The 25625-nt window shown below is 49.2% G+C and overlaps 2 protein-coding genes across 4 annotated transcripts; both read left to right on the forward strand.

Annotated features, from left to right (window-relative positions):
- The first annotated feature begins 874 nt into the window (after positions 1–874).
- On the forward strand, positions 875–17859 carry atg16l1 (ATG16 autophagy related 16-like 1 (S. cerevisiae)). Its single transcript, XM_086035197.1, has 22 exons — positions 875–948; positions 2670–2877; positions 4008–4119; positions 4902–4995; positions 5068–5182; positions 6761–6834; positions 6908–6977; positions 7225–7406; positions 7496–7564; positions 7632–7718; positions 9019–9078; positions 9159–9261; positions 9846–9951; positions 10835–10905; positions 11001–11072; positions 13668–13788; positions 13918–14023; positions 14094–14243; positions 14449–14496; positions 15535–15636; positions 17081–17208; positions 17787–17859. Exons 3-21 carry the CDS (start codon positions 4014–4016, stop codon positions 17172–17174), a joined length of 1830 nt encoding a protein of 609 aa, XP_085891323.1. The 5' UTR covers positions 875–948; positions 2670–2877; positions 4008–4013; the 3' UTR covers positions 17175–17208; positions 17787–17859.
- Positions 17712–25393, forward strand: LOC147144229 (S-arrestin-like). Of its 3 annotated transcripts, XM_086035211.1 has the most exons (15): positions 17712–17859; positions 18191–18251; positions 19043–19087; positions 20391–20590; positions 22033–22092; positions 22161–22228; positions 22297–22432; positions 22506–22590; positions 22693–22765; positions 22873–23010; positions 23933–24010; positions 24089–24103; positions 24192–24244; positions 24657–24669; positions 24777–25393. In XM_086035211.1, the coding sequence occupies exons 1-15, from the start codon at positions 17812–17814 to the stop codon at positions 24874–24876; spliced, it is 1173 nt and encodes a 390-aa protein (XP_085891337.1). In that variant the 5' UTR covers positions 17712–17811; the 3' UTR covers positions 24877–25393. The 3 variants fall into 3 exon arrangements, with proteins under 3 accessions (XP_085891337.1, XP_085891336.1, XP_085891338.1); XM_086035210.1 differs by lacking the exon at positions 24657–24669; XM_086035212.1 differs by lacking the exon at positions 24192–24244 and having other exon boundaries at positions 24777–24952.
- Positions 25394–25625: the final 232 nt, after the last annotated feature.

The raw sequence follows: 25625 nt of genomic DNA on the forward strand, positions 1-25625 counted from the left end.
AGGTACTAAACAGTACAAATTAAATTTTGCTTCAGGTACAGCATTTATTTCCACAACTACAAGTCGTTTTTTCTCCTACCAAGGAGAATTTTGGTTTTCACACATACAACTTGTCGTTTCTACAGGTACAAATTTTCCTTTTTTTACAAGTACAATTTCTTTTTTCAGATACCAAATTATTTCACAAATTGTTTTCTCTACGAATATAATGGTTTTTTTTACCATTTCCTTAGTACAAGTTACTTTTGCAGCAAATTGGCCTCCATAGTCCGCCTCCCGAGCCGCGACCGCCGCGTGGCATGACGTCTCTGCGTGGTCGGACTGAAGCGGTGTAGCTTCTTGTGCTTTTATAAGGAACAAATTATGAATCATCTCTACATTAATGGTATCGACATTTTAAGTAGTAAATGTACCAATAAAGGAATAGAAGAAGTTCACCTTCAAAATTGTACATTTGTGTATATAGAAACATGTTCCCAAAGGTAAGAATAGTGTTGACCAATTTTTAAAACAAGGAAACATCTTCTATAAAAAGCTCTTTCAATTGAATAATATTCGGATGAATCCAATCATGTATATCGGTCCATAACGTCTGTGACCACATACAATTAAAATACAAATGTACAGTCCTTTGTGTAACTTGTGCATAAATTGTGTTCAAAAGTTGTGGCAAAAAGACGTCCTCGCGTTACCAGCTCGTTGTTTAACATATCGTTTTTAATTTTATTTCCACATTTGTTTCACTCTATATTTTTTATTTTCAAATATTTTTGTATTTTGTACTATTATTTTGAACTATATATTTTTTGTTATATAATATATATATATATATCACTAGGAACTTAAATACGAGCATGTATACTGACGAGACAACGACAAACACCTGGACGAGACGCACAAGGTCGGAGGGAGCTGATTGGCCAACACTAGGGTGTGGAATGCAGACAGGTAAATCATTGACGAGAAATACTGAGAAAACGAAACTAAAAAAAAGCCCAAACATAACAGACCCTTTGCTTTTTTTCTTCATACCTTTTGATTAAGGTCCTCGAAACCATTTGAACGGTTTTTTTGTCTTTTTTTCTATATTTTCGAAGCCCACTTTTATTCCTTGAAATGCATTCTAAAGCAGGAGCTTCGTGCACGTGCGTGTCCGTCATCGTCGACATCAAGTGTCCTGTCTGTCCTCCTCTGGGATCGTGGTCCGGATGCGTTCTTCACAAGCCACCGGTCACCTCGTTTGAAAGCGTAAAGCACCAAGTGCACCCAAATACGAACGATATTTTAATTGGTACTCATTCAAAAGAGGCCTGACAAGAGGAGCGAGTGTCAACACTGACTCATTGCCGAAAAAAAACCTTCAAACCGATTAAAAGCCTTGAGTGTCTTTAAATGGGATTGAGATGCGTAGCCCCTCCATCAGCCATCGCCTTGCTTTGCGCGTCTCGATCGTGGGAGCTAAGTTGTGTGGTACAGCGGTCATCTTGATTGGCGGTTAGCAATCAAATGCAAAGAAGCCAAAGATGTCCGGTGGCCAACGACGTCATGCTACGGCGACGGAATCGGACAGAGCGCAGCTTTTACCCTGCTGATAACACATCTACCCATCTGTCTACCAGAGGTGGCAAATCCTCCAGGTCCAGAAAGCCTGCCAGAGTTTGGCTTGAGCCGCAGGTGCTCCTTGTCAAGCCGACGGGCAACACAACTTAATGCTCAATTCGTATTTTTTGAAAAAATCCTATTTTTTTGTGTAAGCGTTCATATTACATTATAAATAAGTTGTCAAAGTGGCCCGCATGCGCAGTAGAAGAGATGACGTCACACCCGACGTTGTGTTTGCAGAAGTAAATGTGGTCCAGCGTTTCCCGATCGCCATAAATGTCCACTTTACGCTTCATGTTTCAAGTGGGATTAAATTAAAGTAAAATATAAAGTCAATAGTGTTACTCAAAACAACTTTACAGATTCGATCCCCTGCTGCCAGCAGTTTCCCTCTGCTTGCGCGGAGCACATTTTGGGCTACGGATGACGTCAATGTCGGGTAGATGCGACCTGGCCGTTCAGACCGCTAACGCATTGGTAAAGATCGGATACGTATCCGATCTAGGACCACATATGAAAGCGACCCAGGTCGCATTTGAAAAAATCGGAATTGAGCCATTCAGACCGTCTTCAAAAAATTTTGAACAGTGAGTTTTTCAAAAAAAATTTCCGCACAAAAATTGTTATACGGCGTACACAATTGGAAATGATCAAAAAACGTTTAAAATACGGGGAAAACGTACAAGTTGACAGGTAAGGGCTTCTTGAGCAGAACTGTGTGTGGGGTGTCCACTACGCACAGGTATAGCGCCAAAAGTATTTCTCAGGCAATGTAAAAGTCAAATAAGACTCTATAAAAAGGAAAATAGTAAGTACTCGCCGCTTTTAACCGAGCGTAGGACAAAAAGTTACAAAATTCCCGCGAAAACACTTATCGGCGGTGCGCATGCGTGCGCAAGCGCACTCGGCATTGGTAGGAAGTCTCGATGGGTCGGAAAGAATATCAGAACACCGGAAAAAAAACCTTCGTTTTGGTTGGTTTAAGAGGAAATCAGTCCTACCAAGGTTTGACGCGATAACTGATATCACGTATTATTGGAACTTTTATTTTTTTGCTGGTTTGGCAGCTTTGGTAAACGCATAAAAACGAGACGGCGTTCGCTTGACGTCATTTTCCCGCGACGGCCCGGAAGAAGCGCGCCTTCCTCCAGAGGCAAAATGGAGCCGAGGCGCAGTGAGCATAGTGAAGGAAGTGCTGTCGACTGGGAAGCGCAACGCAACGGGACATTTTGACGGGCGAAAGAACCAAGTCAAACAACTCCCTTCACGACGCAGGTTGGTATGAATCTCGTTTCTGACTTCGTCAGAGTATCGGAGAGCATGTCTCCTCCCAAAGGATATTTGCGGCTACTTTAGCATGCTAACTTGTCGAGTCACGACTCTTTGCGTTCCTCTCTTTTTTTTCTTCTCAAATATGCACAAATCATTACGTAGCTTCTTCGACCCATCGTCATGTAATCCGCCAGGGAGCCCATTATTATTATTATTATTATTATTATTATTATTATTATTATTATTTAATTTGCTTGACTCGATCGTGACGTAAACGACGTTGTGCTGAGCCCACAACACGTGACAGACAATCAGGAAAACAAAAGTCTGGCGAACATCTCAAGTCGGGATGCAAAATGAAGCTTCCGCCGTCAGTCGTGAGGGGCAGGTGAAGCCTTGTGAACACTTGAAGCTTTCCATCCTACTGCTTCCCTAAAAGGTTCAGCTGGTGAGGCTACACTAACCCCCCCCCCCGTCGCCAAAGCCTTCATTGGCATTGTTTACTGTCTAGTGTGTGATTACTTGTTTTACTTTTACAACAGTGTCCGCACGAAAACAAGGACGGCAATCAAAAGAACAAAATTAGGTATTTTGGGCTTCATTTATAGAATCTATTTATGATTAATTTGTGGTTAATGCTGTGGAACGAAATGAACAAAGGATATATTTTAAAATTTGTATTAAAGAAAACATTTTGATATTAAAACTATGCTTTTTTTATTTAAGGAAACAAACACTTTTTTTCTTCCTGCGTTGACTTAGATATATGCACCTTTGCCTTCCTGAAAGGGGATTCTGTCTTTTTTAATGTTTTATTTTTTATATTTTGACTTCTAAACGACATTGATAATTGTGTTAATGTTGTGTTCTGTGAGGTGGGCGGCATGTGGTCTCTCAACCCAAAAGGTTGTGGGTTCAATCCCTGGTCAATGTGACAATGTCGAGGGATCCTTGAGCAAGATACTGAGCCCCCAGTTCACCCTAACCCTAAACATGCATACTCCACAGTGGAATTGGAAAGACATTTAATCCAATAGTCTCCCCTCAAGACTGTGACTGAAAACGAATTTAGTGTCACGGACGTTCCCGCGAATGAAGAGCGGTGTTCATGTAGCGCTTGTTTGTGCGTTCAGGTAGTCATGGCGCAGCGACGCGGCGCCTGCACGTGGAAGCGACACATCTGCGAGCAACTGAAGCTTCGCGACCGTCTGCAGCGGCACGGCTTCGAGGAGATCGTCCATCAATGTGAGTGACGCCCCATTCGGATGCCTTTGATGGCTGAACGCAGACGAGTTTTTTAGGGTTAGGTTATTAGGGCTGAATGATCAATTGCCTTTGCAATTTAATAGCGATTTGTAAAAACGCAATAATGTAATCGCGAAGGCTGCGGTTTCAATGGTCATTACTTTATTGACACCACAACGCTAAGCTAATGCCTCCGCAGCTACATGGTCCTCGATCCTTTGATTCAAACTTCCCGCGGGTGGGGGGGGGGGGGGGGGGGAGGGGGGGAGGGGGTGAAACAGTCACCGTGTACGTGTGTTGTTTGGACGGTCCGGGTTCTTCGTCTTCTTTTGGACAAATCACATGAACCTCTCTGTTTTCTAATTTCATGAACTTGTTACTGTTTGTGAACTTCTGTGAACTAGTATCGTTGTTATGTTTCCACCACACCCGTGCGGCACAATGACGTGGTCAACGCTTAACCAAGCGCACGTCAAAATATTTCCTAACTATATACCTCCAATTGTCGTCGATAAGCTGTCTTTCATATAAACGAATGCTTCATTTGCCTTTACCTCGGTATTGTGTGAGGCATTACAGATTTGATGTTGTTTGTTGTAATAAAGATGAATTGTTGAAAAATACATTAGAAAGTACCTTGGGGGGAAAAAAATCGCAACTCATATTGCAATGGCAATTACTTGGGGAAAAAAAGGATTATTTCCCATAATCGTTATATATTTCCCTATCTATTTCTTTATTAATGGAATGAAGTCACATCGACCAACGCGCATATGTTTCAGATAATCGTCTGCTGGAGAAGTCGGACTTGCGGGCCGTCCTATCGGAGCGCTACCAAGCGGACAAGTACGAAGTCACACGAGGACACGAAGCCACGTGAGCGCCGGCGACGGCCAAAGGCCTCTCGCCGTGGGCGTTTGTATGGCTGACTGGGTGTCTGGCTCGCAGGGCGGCGGACGGCGGTCGCGGTGACGCGCTGGCGCTGCAGCTGCAGCAGGAGATGGCCGACATGAGGATCCGCCATCAGGAGGAGCTGACGGAGCTGCACAAGAAACGAGGAGAGGTGTGTGTGTGTGCGCGCGCGCGCGTGCAGGCGGACGTCCTGTCGACCGTGCTTTTCTAAGCGACCTTTTGCTCTGAGCCATCCAGACAGATGTCCTCAATATTTTCTTTAAAAGAAGACTTAACCGCACCGTTGCTACGAGAGCTGCGAGGGGGCCGTTGAGCCCGACGACAGTACTTTTTGCAGATAGTCAACAGTTCATCAAACGAGGCCTCAAGCCACTCAGTTGAAGTTGACTGTCAAACTGAGCCAAGATCTGGATTCGATTCCATTCGAGTCACTTAGGCTAGGTTCACACCGCAGACAAATGCGACACAGATCGGATTTTTTTGCGACCTATATCTGATTTATTTTATTTTATTTTTTTCACGGCAGTCTGAACGGCTCAATTTAGAATTTTTCGAATCCGACCTGGGTGGCTTTCATATGTGGTCCTAAATCGGATAGGTTTTGGATTTTTTGCAATTGGACCGCGGTCTAAACGGCCAGGTGGCATATATCCAACATTGACGTCATCCGGGGCCCCGCGCGGGCGGAGGGAAAGTGCTGGCAGCAGGGGGATCGAATCTGCAAAGTTGTGTTGTCTAATAGTATTGACTTGATGTTTGACTTGAATTTCATCCCGCTTGAAACATAAAGCATCATGTGGACGTTTACGGGGATAGTAATTCTGCCACGGTTCAGATCGATCGATTCATTTTTTTTTTTTTTTTTTTTTTTTTTTTACGCATGCGCTGTTATGATGTGTCATCTTTAGTGACTTCTGCATGACATGAGATAGAAAAGCCTCGCCTCGCCGTTTCCCCCAAATACTCTATTTATTTCTACCTCCTACCGAATGGCTTCACTGGAGAAAGGCCCCGACTCGTTGGACCACGTTTACTTCTGTAAATAATCGGTGGTGAGTGACGTCGTCTCTTCCTCTGCGCATACGGGTCGCCTTGGCGACGCTTGCGCTCGTATGGCGGACAAGGCCGAGGTCGCATTTATCATGTCATGCTGCATGAACGCTTACAAAAAAATTCAAATGTTTTTTTTCTTTTCCCAAAATCCGAATTGAGCATTAAGACCTGCGGTGTTAACCTAGCCTTAGTCACTCCAAGAGGTGCAACAACTAGTCCACAACTAATTGACGATCAAATGAATAGGTGATGATTTTGATACTCAATTCATGGTTTGGAGACCTTGTCCATTTTCCAATTGTCCAAATTTCGCCTCTTAATAGTCAGGATTCTCCATTTTGTGTAGTCTCCCATGAAAGCATTGATTTGAGATTGAAACAATTGCTTTTAACAATCATCCACATTTTTTATTTATTTCTTTTTTCATTGTCGTCATGGCCAAAGCTTATGCTAGCGACCAGAGCTGTGCACTTTTCCCAAAATTTCCTGGTCCGTTTATTGCCTCGCGCCTACACCCGATGTACGAAATAGTAATCGCCTATAGGCCGGTCCGCCGATCATTTTAAACCGGCTTCCGTTATCGTTTCCGTCTACCGACTAAGACCAACGTCCGCTAGCACTCTTCTTTTTTTCATTTTTCTTTTTTTTTTCCCTTGCGCCACATCACGCCCCTCAGCTGGCCCAGACCGTCATCGAGCTCAACAACCTGATCCAGCAGAAGGACAAGGAGATCCAGAGCAACGAGGCCAAGTGAGTTGCCGCGCAAATCGTCGGCGCCTCGGCCGGCAATTTGCGCCCGCTGACGGCTGGTCTGGTCTTTCAGGATGCTGGAGTACCAGCAGCAGATGGCCAACTTGGAGGGCGACTGTCGAGATCTCAACAACTGCCTGCAGGTAGGAGGACCCGCCCCCTGCTCTTGCAAGGACATTCACGACAGTTAGGCGAAATGGGATTCATTTGTAGGTGCCCAGAGATTTGATGGGGACAAAACTCTGATCACCGATTAATCGGCCATTTGAATTAATGCCACCACAACCGCCACCCCCGCACTGCCAACCAGGCGGCAGGAGCCGAGAGCGCAGCCGTCTGTCGGTCTTCTAGCTTGCCAGCGCGTTGAGCTTGTAAGCGTGTGTCGCGCAGGACCTGGAGCGGGCCAACCAGACGCTGAAGGACGAGTACGACGCCCTGCAGATTACCTTCAGCGCCCTGGAGGAGAAACTGAGGAAGACCACGGAGGACAACCAGGAGCTGGTCTCGCGCTGGATGGCCGAGAAGGCGCAGGAAGCCAACCGACTCAATGCGGAGAACGAGAAGGACAGCAGGTAGGTGGAGGAGCCCGCCGCCGCCGCCGCCCAGACGGACCGGCACGCGTGTGACCGCCTCCCCGCGCGCTGCTCTCGCCCCCTCCCAGACGCAGACAGGCTAAACTGCAGAAGGAGCTGGCGGACGCCGCCAAGGAACCGCTTCCCGTCGTCGACCCGTCGGTGAACTTGTGGCTTGTCGAGCGGGCGGACGCGGCGCCCGCGCTGACTTGTTCTTCTCCTCAGGGACGACGACATTGAAGTTCTGGCGGGGGATTCCGGGAAGGCGGGCGCAGAGCAGCCGCACGGCCCGGCGCTCGGCAGAACGCCCAGGTAACGTTTGATCCATCGCGGTTCACGTTTCCCCCCCGCTAGCTTAGTTAAAGTTAGTGGAAGATCCCGTCGACGGGAGCTCGGGATGAAACGACCAAAGAGACAAACTAAACCAAAAAGACTGGACCTTTGTTTGGTCGTTGGACACTTTTCCATTCTCGAGTGCTGGAAAGGCCTCGCCGACACACTGATCCGACGTCGGAAAGTCGCCACAGGCCGTCTGTTTGGTGCGTTGGGGCCGTTAGCTAGCCAATCGGGCCCCGGGAGACCACGGGAAGTGACCGATGCGGACATCGCGGTGGAAATCCACGTTTTTCCGCCACAACTAAATCACCGTGGCTCATTTTTCACAGCTCCTCTGTGCACAGAAGAGCGCCGCTCGCAACGGTTGCATTTCACGTGGAAATCTCTTACAGCAAAATAAATAATTGATATAACACTATAAGCAGCAAATATTTACATACTGACTGTGTATAGTTGAAGCCCTTAATAATTGTTGGGGGGGAATGAATACACTTTTGTTCTTCCGAGTGTCGGGCGTCGTTTATGCCTCTCGCGCTTGAAGTCGACTCTAAAAGTGAGCCACAAAACAAAAGAGTGTGAAACATTGTGTAGCGCCTCCAAGCAGCCTTGTCGCTTCTGAGAGAAAGTGGGTGGGTGGCTCGGGTACTTGTCTGACGCACTGCTGTTACGGCGGCTTGACGGTTGAAACACTTGAGTCTCGTATGCGCTTTGATCGGTTTGAATGAAACCGTGGCTTTCACGGATACACTCCGAATGGTTCGATATTAGCACAATAGGGCATACTGAAACCGTGGCGTGGCTAAGCTAGCCGAAGCGTAGCATACAGAAGCGGTCGACAAAAAATACGCCGACTCGGCCCGACTCTCTCTCCCGCGCAGCTGGTAAGCGCGCCTCTTTAAATTACCCGGCATTCGCCATTTACAACATGTGACCCGACCACCAGCCTGTTACCATATCAACCAAAACGCCACATGACATAACACTCAATTATGGCGCCTACAACATGTTTAAGCTAACCGCAGAATCACAAAAGTCGCACGGGACATCTCAAGGCGCCATCAATGAATCAAAGCTAACGGCCACAAGGTGGCGCCAAAGTCATACTTTTCTTGCCTTGCCTTGCCCTGCCCTGAGCACAAAACAGCAAAGCCAAGAGATTTTTAGGAAAGAAGACCAAAAAAAACAAACAAACAGCAAGTACACTGGGAGTTTTTGTCAAAGGTGCCACGTGAATCAAAGTGATGGTCATTGTTGTTAAAAGTGATTTTTCTTTCAGTAGGAAAATCTCCCAGATCCCCCCAGGTGGTCTTCTGGACTCCATCTCCAACATCTTCGGGTGGGTGGGACACCTTTGGTGTGTTTTGCGCTGCGGCTCCCGTTTGAACGTGACGGCTTTAGAGTTGTTGTCCTCGGCAGACGGCGAGGCGCCAATTCCTTGAGTACGTCTCCAGAAAACAACGAGGCGCCGTCGGGGGCCTGCGTGGAGGTCCGAGTCCCGTCCGCAGCGCTGCACGTTTTTGTAAGTAACGCCTTTTTTATATATATATATATATTTATCCTGAGCATTTGTACAGCACATGGCCAACCTCCCCACAATATGATAATTATCAATTCAATCCGCTCAAGATACACACAGCCGCTAAGTGGATGTGAATGGCAAATTAGCCAGCTTGAAATAATGTCGTGCATGGACACAGCGGGGGCAGACTGTAAGGGCGGAATGCGCTTTAATAGGACGAGGACGGACGTGGTTGGAGAATGATGATTTATATTTTGATGAATAAGGACGGAGGGACGATGACGGAAGGTTGCCCAGGTCGTGGACGGAGCGGCAAAATGGGGTCGCGTACCTCTCATCTCTGGCCAACTGTCATTTTGTGCGATGGTCCAGTCCTTGTTGGGGTTAAGAAGAATCGCGCGCTGTGGAACGGAATATTCACCAACAAGTCAGAGCACTAAAATCTGCAACGTAGCAGAGGAAGAAACATTCTACTAGCACGGCGTTTTGCCTGTTTCAGTGTGTGGTTGTGCTTCAGTGTTTGTGCGTGCGGGTCTGTGTCCTTTCTCTGTGTGCCTTTCATGCGTCCGGTGCGTTTTGTCCAGGAAGCGCACGACGGCGAGGTGAACGCCGTGCGGTTCAGCCCCGGCTCGCGTGTCTTGGCAACAGGAGGGATGGACCGCAGGGTGAAGCTGTGGGAGGTGGTCTCAGGTGGGTCGCACGCTCGCTCGCACGCACGCACGCCCGCCCGCCCGCCCGCCAGCCAGACGAAGGTCGATGATGAGCAGTAAAAGGTCTGATGAGCCCCAATCCCCTCCCGCCGCCGGCACGCTTGCGAGTCTCCACGTGTCGGCGTACTCCAGGCGGCGCTCACACCGACAGGAGGTGACATCACCTGCGGAGTCTGTGCGCAGATCTTCTCGGCTCCTCGTGATCACCTCCGACAACAAAAGCAAGCGAGTTGAGCGGCAGTGCCGGGAGGGGCGCGGCTACTGATCTCAAGTTTTCAACCTGAGACCTTCGTTCGTCACATCGGCGGCCGTTTGGGTCGGCCGGAGACACCGACGTCCCGGCATGCTCGCGACAGCTGCCAGTGTAGCCCTCACCGTGTTGCCCCGGGTCTTTGTTGATATATTTTTTGACCGCTATGAGCACTTGCGGGCTCACGAGAGCCATCGGCGACACGTGATTCTGAGGGGAAGGAGACGCGCTTGCGTCACCCGTTCCCAGGCGTGCCGGTCGCAAGGCAACCAGGAAACGCACTTTTGTTTTTGTCGAGCACGGCGCCAACATGCCTTGAAGGCGCTGTTCAAGAAATTGGACGTCGCGACGCAAGTCGACGCGCCGACAACAGTGACCAGCGTGCCAAGTAACAGCCTGCCAATCTCGCTCATGTTCCGAAGAACCGTTCGAGGTCGGAAGCGTTTGTCGTAACGTTTGCACTAATATTTGAAGGCCTTTTTTGCGGAATCCTCTGTCGATTAGTTTGATGGCCGATTGGCTGTTGTGAACTATTGCGCCTCGGCGTTTGCTGCATGTTGGACTTTTGAATTCAAGAAGCCATTGACTGGAAGCACTCGTTTGCCCCGCGCAGGTCGCTGTGAACCGAAAGGAGCGTTGACCGGCAGTAACGCCGGAATCACCAGCATCGAATTTGACAGTGCAGTAAGTCTCTGACATAACGGACGCTCCATTTTGATTCAAATGCCCAGCTGATAATATCAGCGCGTGCGTGTGCGTGTGCGTGTGTGCGTCTGCAGGGTTCCTACCTGTTGGCTGCCTCCAATGACTTTGCCAGTCGCATCTGGACTTTGGACGACTACAGACTGAGGGTCAGTCTTGTTGGTGTGCATCTCGAGGTTTTCCTATCACTGATTTGATTGTTTCAGCATTTCCAAAGTTAGTTCTTCAGCGCCATCAAGCGGGCGAGCCCCATTTCTATCCGTTTTTGCCTAGCGCTTGTCCTCTTGAAGCCATCAAGGCCTGAAGGGCCGGGCTCAGCAGCTCAGCAAAACCGTCTTTGGGATTACGCTGGAAAACCTCAAGTTTTCCCACAAATGCAACACCTCCAAAAGAATGAAGAATTGCCCTCTTAGCCCCTGTAGCGGACACAAACATTGTTCCAAAAGAATTGGCGCGCTTAGACGTGTGGCTTTCACACCGGCCCCACTTTATTCATCTTGACTGCTTCAATCCAAGATGGCAAAATCACGTGTCAGTGCAAGAAAAGCACTATTTGTCATTTGAAAAAAATGACCGTGCGTCCATATTGGCATTGTCTACAAACAAATATTGACGGCATCCGCCGTTATTACTCCCAAAAATTCCGGAACATTGCCCGCGGTCTCAAGACACCGTCACACTCACACGAATATTTTGGTTAACCTATTAAGGATGGGAGCGCATAACCGCGTTTCTACCACTAGAGCCGGGAGCGCTGTTGCGTCTTTCTACCCTTAAAGCCGGGCAGAGCGTATATGTCATTTTCTATTTATTATTTAATTCTCTGTCTCTTAACCAATGAAATGCATCAGAATAGACATGACGGCGACGGTGTCATGAGTCGTCGGCAGATATCCGGAATTTTTTTGAGCAGTAATGGCGGACGCCGTCGATCGCGGGAGCTCGGAAATGAATAACGGCAGTGATATAGACGTCGCGATTGTGGACTTTGAAGCAGTAGAACCAGTCGAACGTGATATATGGTTAAGATATATGTTTGTCGATCGTGACTACATCGACGTCTTTGTAACAGAAAAGAGGATGGTAATTACCACTCGATTTTTTTTTTTCAATTAAAAGTAGTGCTTCTCTTGCACTCACGCTTTATTTTTACCTCTTCGATTGAAACAGTAAAGATGAATAAACTCGGATCTGTGTGAAAGCCACATGTCTAATAAGCTCTCAAATTCTTATGGAATTATGTTTCTGTCTGCTACAGGGGCGGAGATAGGAAGTACTTTGCAGGTGTTGAATTTCTGGGAAAACTTTATGTTTTCAAGGGTAATTCCAAAGACGACCGGCGGTTTTGGGGAGCTGTTGAGCCAGCCGCTTTAGGCCTGCATGGGTTAAGAGGCCAAAAATTGGATAAAAAAGAGAGAGAGAGAGAGAAAATGACGGGCACGCTCTCCCGGCTTTAAAGGGAGAAAAACGCAACAGCACTCTCGCGGTAGAAACGCGGTTATCCCGGCCTCAATGGGTCAAGCTTGGAGATGGGGATGCTCCAGAACGGGGACCAGTCAATGGTAGGGTACAAACTGACAAACAAGTGCAGGTGCAATAAATTAAGCTCATGGACGCAAATGAATTGTCACGCGAATCGAGTCTGTTTTGATAATCGGTGTATCGCTTGTTGACCTTAACGTGTAATGGTGGAAAATCATTGGATTTTCCGCCCAAAATGGCAAAGAGGTGTCTTTTTTTGTTTGTTTTGGGATTGGAAACAAACAAATGGCAGAATCAGCGGGGGTGTCCAATGTTGGCGGGGGTCCGTGATGAGAAGTAAAAGGTCTGAAGCGGGAAGAGCCCCCCGCAGCCGCCAGCTTGGCTCCCAGCAGCGCCTGCCGCGGCGCCAGCGTGCGGGAGTGGCGCAGCGCTGGTCAAGGAACTGCTGACAAGGCGGATGCCGCGTCGCACGCCGCCCGCCGGGAGCACAGGCGGGCCGGCCGGCCGACGCGCATCCTACACCGGAGGGCGGCGAGGAGCGCCGGGCCGCGGGGGGCCGCTCCCACTCGTGATCATCAATCTTCTGCTGAGACCAAAGACGCTCGCGAGTCAAACCGCGCACGGTGGACGCCATCTTCCGAGGCCGCCGTTGCCCAGTCGGGAGGGGGCGGGGTCCTTCTTCGGGTCCTCTTTGTCATGAGCTCCAACAGCGTTGCCGCTGTCATCTTGTAGAATTGTGATTGTCAAATTTCTTCCATCAAGTAGCGCCTCAAAACATTCTTGTCGAATGTCACTCAAACTAGGCCTGCCCAATGAGCGAAAATGAATGACAATGACGATGGATGATTAAATTGGCACCATCGTAAAAAAGGTTGATTTATATGCATTTATATTCAGCGCACTGTGTGTTTACGCAAGGAAATCACACTTGGATTTATACATTTGCACCTTTTAAATATATATATAATGGCTAATTTCATAAATGTTTGCTCCAAAAGGAGCTTGGATAATTCTAGTGTTTCAAAGAAGTTTATCTTTGTATTTTCTACATTGAAGCATTTTCTTTTGTTTTGTACCCCAAAAATAAATGTTTTTTTTTTTTTTAATAATGGTGATTTCAGTTCTGGCCCAAATAACCGTGAATAGTATTTTTTTTTTCGTAATGGAGCAGCCCTACGGAAGACTTTGTAAAAGGGAGCTGAAAAGTAGCGACTTGGCCCGGATGACGATGGATGCTTGAACGACGTGCTTGATCTCCGCAGCACACGCTGACCGGACACAGCGGCAAGGTTCTGTCGGCTCGCTTCCTGTTGGACAACGCTCGCATCGTCTCGGGGAGCTACGACCGAACCCTGAAATTGTGGGACCTGCGCAGCAAAGTCTGTAGGTGATTGGCAGGCTGGCCGGCAGGCAGGCAGCCAGGCAGGCAGCCGCCGCCGCCGCCACCGCCGCGGTCCGCGCGTGACTCCGCCTCCACCCACCCACCCACCCACGCTCGCTTGTTTCCGGCAGGCATAAAGACAGTGTTCACCGGCTCCAGCTGCAATGACATCGTGTGCACCGAGCAGTGCGTCATGAGCGGACACTTTGACAAGAAGGTCCGCTTCTGGGACATCAGGTCAGTGAGCTGCGGCCTTGCCAATTCGGAGGAAGCGATGGGACGAGCGCGGACGCCGCTTTGCTTTCAGGGCGGAGAGCAGCGTGCGGGAGTTGGAACTGGCGGGCCGGGTGACGTCTTTGGACCTGAACCACGACCGCACCGAGCTGCTGACTTGCTCCAGAGACGACCTGCTTAAGATCATCGACCTGCGCGCCAACGCCGTCAGACAGACTCTCAGGTGATGCCGCGTGACGGGACGCGTGCCGTCGCGAGCCGGCGATCGGACCTGCGGCACCTGGCGCCGTGCCGCTTGATTTGCCGTGACGCCATGTGACGGGACTTGCCGTCACCTGACGCCGCGTTTCTGATTTGTCTCGGCGTGGCGTGACCCAAGTTGACGTGCCGTGAAGGCGCCGGGCTCACATTTCTCTTGTCCTCTACAGTGCTGAGGGCTTCAAGTGCGGCGCCGACTGGACCCGAGTGACCTTCAGGTGGGTTGCCTCTCAAAGTCGAAACGAAACGTTTCCATCTTGTCATGGATATGCATTCTCCTTGGCTGAGGTGGAGCTCTCGGCGGTGAACTCTGCTCATTTGACCAGCTTCAGTTTGGCCGATAGTCAGCATTTCTCATTTTTGACACATTACAAAATTGCCTTCAGAACGCCCCGCGAGCTTAACGCCGACGCAGAGCAGAAAACGCCATAGACGGGCAACAACACAAACACGATGAAACGTGACATTTCACTGCAGCTTTTTGACCCGCCGAGGAGAGTTGCGGTTCCTCTCCATTTGTCTGTTAGGACCCTATTCTACTGCCCCCCAGTGGCCAAGGCGGGAGCAATCTGCAAAGTAATTCATTACTTGCGTCCAATGAATGGATCGATCACACGTCACATCATCAATCGGAATTCCGTCGAGTGCTATTTGTCCTTATCAAATAACAAACTTTGCTCACTGGTGCTGGTTCCCGTAGTGGCATTTTCCATTCATTTTAATGGGGAACCAAGAATTTTTGGAGTTATGAGCAAGGTTACGAACAATGCGTTAGCGCAAGCCATCGCTATATTGGCTGGGGGGGGGGGGGGGGATGTTTTTGCTGTTTTAATGCTCTGGCCCACTGATCAAAAGTAGCGCTTTGCCACACAACTATGAAGGGAATTTAGAAGCTCTGTTTTGCGAGAAGTAGTGCTTTGCAGCCGTTGTCGAGGAGGTGAACAGCGTCACGCTTGTAACAGCCAATCAAAAACTGCATACTGTAGGATCTTTGGCGTCCAAAAACAAAGTTTCCAAGTATGCGCATGCTCTCCTTTTTCCTCTTCTTTTTTTTTTTTTTTTGCTCTAGTTGCTTTCCGTCACCTCGCCTGATGCGGTGCGGACATCGATAGGCGTGCTAAAAGTTGCACTTGGAGAGCTAAAAGTAGTTGCCTCTCATTCTCGTTTCCCGTTTTGGCATTCAAACGTTAACTTTAACTTTGGCTTTGGCTTTGGCTTTGGATTGCCCCTGAAGCTGTTTGTCGCTTTCCTTTTAGTCCCGATGGAAACTTTGTGGCCGGCGGCTCGGCAGACGGAGCGCTGTACGTCTGGAACGTGCTCACGGGCAAGGTGGACCGAACGCTGGAGAGAAATCACAAGTAAGACGGGCCAGCCGAAGCCCCTCCCGTTCCCGCGTATGCCATCTGAAACGAGGGCGTACTTGGTCAACTTTGAAATGTTCCCAAATTGAAGGAAGGGCAAGACCCTGTCGATTTGTTTCACGTCGGAAGAGAAATTGCCTCGTTTGGTAGACTTGGCCATCATCATCATCGTTACTATTATTTTCAAATCATTTGAATTTGGCAGGGGTTGTTGAAGACAGACATTGTCACCTTACCACCTAAATTAAAAGGGCAAGTCAACTCGCAACAAGTCTTTACAAGACTATGTTCTATGCCGCCCATTTTATTTTCCAGAATATCTTCTACGCAGGCCCGCTAGTTGAGAGGCGGCATTCTGATCGATAGAGCGTTTGCGGCGGAATAAGAGCGAATCCAGCCGTTTTTGTCCATCTCAGGGGGCGGCCATTTTGTCACTTGCTGTCGGCTGAAAATGGCAGGACGGTTGCTCCAACTGGCCTCTGCTGACGACCGATCGTGGCTCAGCTTCAGAAAAGAGGTGAGCTGCGTGCGATTGAGCCCCGAGCAACCGTCATGTCATTTTCAGAAGTGACAAAAAGAAAGGGGTGCTCCATTTTGCCGCTAAACTCGGATTCATCCGAATGCCGCGTTTCAACCGGTGGGCCCGCTGGGAACATCTTGTGGGGAAGAATGTTCTCCGGTCGATGCTCCCAGTGTGTCTAATCTCCCAGTAGACTGACTTGAAGCGGAAAATGAAAAGCCGGCCTCGTGCGTCTCTTCTTCAAGGCTGCTCTGCCCAAGGAGGAGAGAAATCTGGTTGAAACGATGAGCGCTTTTCAAACAAATGGCCGCCCGTCCAAAGAAAATCCATTTCAAACTGTGTTGAAATCAAAACAAAGAGATGTAAAAGTTTAACACTTTTGTCACTTTGAAATTTTAGAGTGCGCCTTTTGCTGTCGAAAACTATATGGAGCTATTGTTTTAGGTTTTCCTTTCACTTTTGAAGACGCGTTGACAACCCTGGGCGCTCCCTGAACTTGTTGTTCCAATTTTCAAACAAACATGTATATAGTAATATTAAAAGAAAAGAAATACATAAATAGAAATTCAGTATCGATCACTAAACGTGCTCAAATACATTTCAACAAAGTTAAGAAGAGTTGTCATTTTTTGATGCCAATATTGTCCTTTTTTCACTGAAAATGTATATCGGTTGTCGGCGTCCTTGACCGCCAATGATCGGCGTCGGCCCTGAAAAAAACATACGGGTCGATCTCTCACCCTGATGATGATGGTGATCATTTGAATCAGATGTGTCGGAGGAGGGAAAGATCTCAATTTGGCCGCCCTCGAGGTCCTGGCTTTGAGAGCCCTGCTCCAAAGCGTGCGGGGGGGGGAGAAAAAAGTCTGTTTCTGCCGAAGGCCGGCGTGTAATCGCCGCCAACTTGTTGTCGCCCCGCAGCTCGGCCATCAACGCCGTGTCGTGGTCGCCGTCGGGCGTGTACGTGAGCAGCGTGGAGAAGGGCAGCAAGGCCATCCTGTGGTCGGATATGTGACGCAAGGACCGGACTTCACCTTTTTGTTTTTAAGGTCAGACATGCAGCCGACGTCGGCAGTTTAAGCCGAGTCGTAATCTGCCGGCCTCGGCCGCCACGCCCGTCTTCTCAACGGGAGGGAACTCTTGCGCCGCTACTTTGGTAGCGACACGGGACTGAGTCTGTTGACTTGTCAATATCATGTGGACTTTGTACGCATACCAAGTGAATAAAGACGTCCAAGCTCCGCTCGACTTGCTTCCTAAGCGTCACCCAGGAGGACCAAACTTGATGTGACGAGCCGAGCGGGCGTGGCGATGGATCGTAAGCGGCTTAGGGGCTTTGTATAAGTCCGGCAGGCTCGCGCCGACCGCCAGTTTTGCTCTCGGTCGTCTTCGTCAGGTGTGTCGCTCAGCTCCGCTCGTTGCGTTTTTCCAGCGCGTTTGTTGTTGCTGTTGCTGTTGCTGCTGCTGTTTTCGTTGCTGTTGCTGTTGCTGCCGCTGTTTCCGTTGCTGCTGCTGCTGCGGCGGCGGCTGTGCGTGTGCCTGCGCCTGCGCAGAGTGCGCATAAGTGTCATCCGTGCAAAGTGCCAGACACCATCACTCTAATATGAAAAGTGTTGTGTGAAGCCAGTGTCTTGCAGGTCCCGCCCGTCGACATGAGTGCCAAGCGAGTCGTCTTCAAGAAAGCGTCCCCGGACAAGTCGGTAAGTTGCCGTCGGTCCACTTGACACTCGAGCACCCACTCGGCAATACGCTACGCGCTTTACTTGGAAATAAAATACTTCTGGCAACAAATGTCATGAATGTAGAATCGGGAGCCTGTTCAGAAGTCAAGACCGGTCGGTCAGGGTAACGTATTTCAACCAATTTGGTCCAACTCGGTTTTGCGGCTTCTCAGCCCCTACGTCAATGTTTCCCTTTGATCTACATCAAGAACGATCGTCCAATGTGGGAGATTGCGTTGTATTTGTGGAAGAAGCGTCAGAGAAGGTTGGCCGCCGTCCCGGTGATCTCCATGTCGGCTTGCTGTCGTAGGTGACCATCTACATGCCCGGCAGAGACTTTGTGGACCACTGCGACCGCGTGGACCCGGTCGGTGAGTGCCGCTCGCTTTCGGTGCTCCCAAAGTGTCCGCTTGCGTGACGTGAGACAAAGCTAGTCAAGATAACGAGATGTGACGTCACATTTTAGCCAACCATAAAATTGGACCGCGTTTGGCCCCCGGGTCGGACTTTGGCTCAAAAGTCTTGGCTCGCCTCAAAAAACGACGACGACGCGTTGGTTGGCGCAAACCGACCGCACAAATGGTTAGCGTCCGGCCGAGACCTCCTTTGCCCAAATTTACCACTAGTGTGTCAAAGTGATAGAAGCGAGGCGAGGGAGTAAAGAAGCTTTACTTCTTCCTGCTTCTGTTTGAATAGGTGTCATGTAATTCAAATTGAAATTGTGTGTGTGATCTTGTCTGATTAGTTGCTCTTGTCATATTCACGTTGGAAATGAAGAAGTCTTTGAAAATGGCTTGCTGTCTTGCGTTTTGTTTTGTTTCCACCTGATGATGATGATGATGATCATTGAAAATGAACATTTTGGAGATGTGGCCCTTTTCGCCCGCCGCCTGCAAAAAGTTGCTTTTGGACATTAGCACAGGCTAATTCATGTCGGAAACGCGGCAGGGAGAACTTGGCGAGTCGGTGGTGGCGCAAACATGAAATAACGCACGTAGAACGTGCAGGGTAGCGGCCCTCCGGGACCGGCTTTGGGCACCTCTGAGTTAAGCGGCATCAGAGCCTCAGCCACACTTTCCCCTTGGGGGAGAAACGCAATTGACAAATGTCACTGTGTCACGGCTAAATGTCGTTGTCGTTGTCATGGTTTGTGTCCTTGCAGACGGCGTGGTTGTCATCGACACTTCGCAGCTGGCGGGAAAACGAGGTCAGTTGACAAACGGGCACGTTGACTACCGAGGGTTAGGGCCTGAAACGGCGGCAGCGTGAGTGAGGACCGTTTTCAGCGGGGGGCGGAAGCCTCCCGACTAGGGACGTTCCGATCAGGGTTTTATGACGCCGATACCGATCGTGCGTGAGTGAGATCGGCCGATACGATGCGACAATTACTCAGTCGCAAAGATAACGGGAAAACTTCAATTGACCAGCTTTTAGTAACACGGTTTTTAACAGATCAAAATAATCAGCAGTCTCAAAAGACTTCATGATGCCAAAAGTCAAATAAATAACAGGCCACCTAAACGTTGCATGGTTCACAATATAATCAAAGTAGAAAAAAAGAGTCACATGCGGGCTTCACGCGACCAAACTATTCAATGAGTTCCTAAATTGAAACGACTCAGGAGCTTGCTTTCTTGTCTTGTGCGTAGACAAACTATCTTGTGCCTTTGTCAACGAGAAAAAAGTCACTGTTCTTGAATCTTTTTGTGAATTCTAAAATGATATAGTGGGTCCGTTGGCCACAAGTGACCAACAATGCGTCTCCTCCCTGCATGTGGCAATAATGCCACTTGTACTGCGCCGCGTCCGCCTCGACTTCATTCAATGCGGTGAGCCTCGTAAACTCACCATAGTCTCTCAATTGCTTGTTCTTCAAATGTCGGATTAAGTTGGTTGTGTTGAAATTATCTTTTCGTGGCATATGCAGTATTACAAGACGCAAACTCCACACACGCAGCAGACAATGCAATGCTCACGCCAACTGTGGTGGGAGGGGAGCCTTTCCTTTCTTTCTCTTTCCTTTTTTATTTAGGTTACAAAAAACGTTTTTCTATTTTGAAGATGCATGAAGGAGACACTCAGTGCGGCTGCCACTTGCCTATCTGTGCCCTAAATGATTTGGCTGCGTTTTATTTGTATTTTTTTCAATCGGAACCCAGGAATTGGATTGATCTTGTCAAAATGCCGCAGGCACTTACTTATGCTACTAGGCCAACAATAGTCTCGATTCTTGATGGGAAATGACTGATGACGACGGCAATTCAAAAAAGTCTTCATTTGAGTTGTATTCAGTACTGCCACCTGGTGGCAGCACAAGGAATTGAATTGCAGCATCAAGTCATGATACATAGAGTGGCTCCTGAGTTTGTTTTGACCGCGCCCAATATTATTTTTCAATGGGGAGAGACGACTTGAGTTAGGAGCGTGCTCGCATCTCAAGGCTCCGCCGCAGTTGTCCCCCGCCTTTGCCTCGCCGTCCACGTCAGGCCTTTTGCGTTTTGTGTCTTCAGTCTACGTGATGTTGTCGTGCACGTTCGTCTACGGCCGGCGGGACGCGGACGTGATGGGCGTGGCCTTGCGGCGCGACCTGTTTGTGGCCACCCGCCAGGTTTTCCCGGAGCTGCGGGACAAGGAGCAGCTGACGCGCAGCAAAATTCAGGAGAAGCTGCTGAGAAAGCTGGGCCGCGACGCCTTCCCCTTCTTCCTGGAGGTGGGTCGGTCGCCGCCGGCAACGTTGGGAGAGTTCACGGATACCAACCAAAGAAATCCAAATTGAAAAAGCTTTTTCGTTGGAAAGTCATCAACCAAAAGTGAAACTTAACTTCCTAAAACTAGTCCAATGGGCAAAGCAAGGCAGCTTTCTTTTCTTTCTGTGGTGCATTTCAAGCACGGGCTCGGGGTCGACCCAATGTGCTTCGCATAAAAAAAATAAAACGGAAAAAATCGGCCGAGCCCGTTATCGGCGCTCACATTCAGCCTTTTGACGAACATGGACATCGGCCTTTTTTTCCTAATCTGATGGCTGATCATAAATCCATTTCAAACTGTGTTAACTGGAACTGTTGATGTCAATTTTCAGGCGTCTTTATAAGAGAAGAGATTCTACCGACCCTGGGGACACTTTTGTTTTTTCTTTGAAATCAAAACAATGATGCAAAAAGTGAAGTTTTAACATCATTTTGGAGAACTTTATTTACTGTTGAAAATATCGATCTAATTTGTTCTATATATTTCTTATTTCTTGCGATTTAAAGAAATTCACATTATGCGAATCTGAAAAAAAAAACCCTGTTAAACATGCTTAAATACATTCAAAAAATGTTAAGAGTTTATTTTTTTTTTAGATGCCAATATTTTCCTTTTGACTGAAAATGAGTATCGGCTCTAAATACGGAGCCGATAATCGGTATCGGCCCTGATAACTAACAGACATCTTCTATGGATTAGGCAGCCGTTATTCAGTAAACTCGCGTTGATTAACAACCACAGCTCTGTGTGTTTACGCCTGTGGTGGATATCGAAGCAGGAAGCGCGCGTTGCTCTCTCTCTCTCTCGCTCTCTCGCTTTCTCACTCGCGAACGGAGTGATGCTTTCATGAACTGGGAAATATCAGCACTCGACACAAAAACGACCCTCATTGGCATCACATAACAATCAAACCCATAATTAAGTTTGTTGTAATACACGATGTTATAGTGCAAAAAAGGTCTTCCTTTTTTTGGGTACAGGTGCATAGCACATTTTGATTGTGTAGATCAATTTACTACTTTTAAATTCTGCAGAGTAGTGAAAATAGTAAAACCTTTTTGATAAAGTTTAAATTAACACAAAATGAAAAACCAATACCAGTGTTTATTTTAGTTTTTTAGCACAGAGCATTTGCCCAATTTATTCATCTGATTTCACTACCCTCGGTTGAACCAAAAAGTCTTGGTGCCCAAGAAGAGTGAAATATGTATACAAGTACTTCTTTTTGTATTTGAAATATGTATACAAGTACTTCTTTTTGTATTCATAGATCATTTCTATTATATTATTTCTATTGAATAATCTCTTTTTTTTTTTTTTTTATATATATAACCTAGGTACTGGTAAACATCTAAACAATGTGAAACGTGTCTGTTGGGTGATGGTGCGCGGCCTTTGTTGCAGTTGCCCGACAACCTGCCCAACTCGGTCACTCTGCAACCGGGACCGTCAGACGTCGGAAAGGTCGGGGGGGGGGGAGACGAAGGCTTTTCCGCTGGCGCGCCGAGCTAACCTGGGCTGTGGCTTTGCAGAAATGCGCCGTGGAGTTCCAGGTGAAAGCGTTCTGCGCCGACGCTCGCCACCGCAACCCGGACAAACAGTGGGTGTCTGTCGCTTTGCCGACTTTTGCCCGTCCGCTCGGCCTCCTTTTTGTCTGTCGCTCGGCAGGAGTTCGGTCGGCCTCACCGTTCGAAAGATCCAGTACGCTCCGCGGGATGCGGAGGCCTCGCCGCTGGCGGAGACCACTTTTGACTTCCTGATGTCCGACAAACCTCTTTGCGTCAAACTGAGTCTGCCCAAAGAGGTCAGAGACTCTCGCTTTGTCGGCCCCCCGAGGCCAGCGGCGGCTAAAATGGCGCTTTCCCGTTTGCGCGCAGACGTTCGGCCACGGCGAGCCGGTGCGGGCCGAGGTGGAGATCGCAAACGGGTCCAACAGGAAGGTGAAGGACATCAGCCTGTCAGGTAGCAGACGCGCCGCCCAAAGGCCCGGCTAAAGGCCCGCCTAAAGGCCCGCCCGCCCGCCGCCCGCCGCTCTTTGTCAGCTTGTGTCTGTGGCGTGCGCAGTGGAGCAGGTGACCAACGTGGTCCTCTACTCCAACGACAAGTACGTCAAGTCGGTGGCCAAAGAGGAAACCGGGTGAGGGACTGAAACGCCTGAGCAGAGTGCTGCGGAGAGAGGGAAGCAATAATTGGCCATGAGGATGACGCGAGCGTGTATTGTCTTGTCGCGTGTGGTTGCGCCAGTGACGGCGTGGCGTCGGGTTCCAGCTTGGCAAAGACGTACACGTTGTACCCGCGTCTGGAGCACAACAAGGAGCGCCGAGGCCTGGCCCTGGACGGACACCTCAAGCACCAAGATACCAACTTGGCTTCCTCCAGCATGTGAGGGCTCCACACCGTTAGCGTCAGCGTTAGCGTCAGCGTTAGCGTCAGCGTTAGCGTCAGCGTTAGCGTCAGCGTCAGCGTTAGCGCAACGCTGGCTACGGATCAGGTGACTGTGGCAAGCGCCCGGGGCCTCTCGAGGGCCGTAGAATGGAGCCATTCAAAGTGCAAAAAGGCTCATTTGACACCAGACTTTTTACACTGTGCCAACCGCAAGTGTATTAAGGGAAGGTGGCTTTTTTGCTTTGTTTTTTCGCCACATTTCTGCAGCGTCGCACGCGGGATCGAATCGGCCGGCGCGGATGCGCTCTCGCTCCCCGGCCGACGACGCCACTTTGTCATAGATAAAGAAACGGCCGAACGGGTTGCGGCAGTTGCGGCTAGCGATCCCACCTTGACCGAATCCGCAGACTTTTGAAGGAAAGCCGCCGGGATGCTTGGGAACGTAACGCTTGGGTCTTCCCTCGAGGCGGCGAGCTCACCGGCAAAGGAGCCGCGCCGACTCGTCGCCAAATGTGGCCGGTGTCCGGCAGCTCCTCACGGACAGAACGGTGGCGATTGAACAGGCAGCCGAGTTTGGCTTCACTCCTTCGCTGCCATCGACCCATTGATTTGCCTTTTCACAGTTCGCCCATTGAATCCCGGGAACTTCTTTCTATTTTTTCAAACGTTACGGTAAAAGAGGCTCTGAAAAGTTGAGGAGGAGGGAGCAAAAGAATTTTCCTTCATGCTGACGGCACTTCATACTCGACACACTCTTCATACTGCGCCTGCGATCAGAAGCCACCGCCCGCCCGCTCGGAATCAGCCCGGATGGCCGCACGTGTGCGCGTCCTTTCATCGGACGTCCTTTTTGCTCCCGCGCAATGCTCATCTTTGGTCGTCTGCGTGCGTGCGTGCGTGCGTGCGTGCGTGCGTGCAGAGTGAAGCAGGAGGTGCTGAAGGAGCTTCAGGGCATGTTGGTGTCTTACAAGCTACTCTTGAAGATGACGGCCGCAGGGTAACTTTTTCCTCTTGGGCCCTTTTTTCTGTCCTTTGATGACACCTGACCTTCTGGCTTTTCTTTTTGTGCACTCAGACCTCTGGGCTCCAGGTACACACACACACACACACACACACACACACACACACCCCAACGTGCTCAATGCTGAGTGTGTGTGTGTGTGTGTTTTGCATTGCAGCGAGGTGTGTGTGGAGCTTCCTTTGCGATTGATGCATCCTAAACCTGAAGCGGGTACGTGCTGTCATCTTCCATCACCGTGACAACGCTGCACGAGCATGTGTGCGCGCATTAATGAGATTAGTGGTTGCACCGTCAGCGTCGCTCGGGTCAGTCGTGGGATTATATAAGAAATGCTGAGCCATCACTAAGTCACCTCGAGAAGTCTTGGCCCACTTTTGCACACAAATCCAATGGAATGTGATTACACTGAATCGTACGATCGCTGGCATTAAAAAAAAAAAAAAATTTTCACGCCGCCTTTGTGAGAATCCAGTTGAATTAGTTGCGTCAGCACGCCGGTGACTTGTGCAATTGATGTCCCCATTTAGTTGGCCCCCAAAAACGACGAGGTGGCCCACATGCGCTTGGCCGGCCGGGGAAGTGACGTTTTTTTTTTAAATTTTTCTTTTCTTTTTGCTTTCAGCCAAAGACCCAAAGTGAGTTGCTGCGTTCATTCCCCCGAGGAGGATTGCACGTGTTGACATCCTTTTTGTTGTTGTTGTTGTTTTCTTTTCTTTTCCGGCCCTTTTTTCATGGGCCGCAGCGAGTGCGACGACATCACCTTTGAGGATTTCAAACGTTCCTTCCTACGCGGCGTCATCGGAGACGACGACGACGACGAGGACGAGGACGAGGACGCCTGAACTCCAAAGATGGCCGACGCCGACCGATGACAGGCTAGGCAAAAAGCTTGCTCGAGAACGCCCTCGCTTGCGCGGCGCCACGCTTGACAAAAGCAGACGAGAAGGTTGGACTTCTCAGTAAAAGGATCGTTGCTGCCACAAGATGGCGACAAAGGACTACTTTTATGAAAACGATGCTCCGGCAAGCCTGATTTAGAGTGCGGCACTACAGTTACTCGGCAAGCCAGATTTAGAGTGCAGCACAACAGTTAGTCGCTGAAGAAGTTGAAAAACAAAAGTACAGAAATCAAAGGTAGCTGGCGAGAAAGATTTTGGAGCTCAACCGTCGGCGACATGCTTGTGAACCGTGAGTGGAATAAGCGGCATTGGTCGTTGGCTCGGCTTCCTTGGCGCAGAGATTGTGAGTTTTCCCAACAGTCATGCAAATGCTCGACTTGACTGCCTGTTGAAATCCTTCTCTTCAGTTTGTGTGTGCTACGTGGCGACTTCTTCCAGTAAAGAAGAAATGCTGACTCGATGACGTTGTTTCTTTCCGCTTTCCGCAAAGCAAACGTTTCACCACGCGCTCTTGCTAGCAAACGACGCCCGCTGGGGAGAGTTTTATATTGACGCTTTGTTTTTACGGAAAGCTCCGACCCGACGACAACTTTTCATTTTTCGCGCTCGACAACCTGCATTCGTTGTATTTTTGGACGTGCCAAGCATGACGTTTGAGCTACTGCGCAATTCCCGGCCGGCCAGGTTGCCGC

This window comes from Filicampus tigris, chromosome 7 (genome assembly GCF_054856515.1).
Source record: "Filicampus tigris isolate MCC_2025a chromosome 7, RoL_Ftig_1.0, whole genome shotgun sequence".
Taxonomy (NCBI): domain Eukaryota; kingdom Metazoa; phylum Chordata; class Actinopteri; order Syngnathiformes; family Syngnathidae; genus Filicampus; species Filicampus tigris.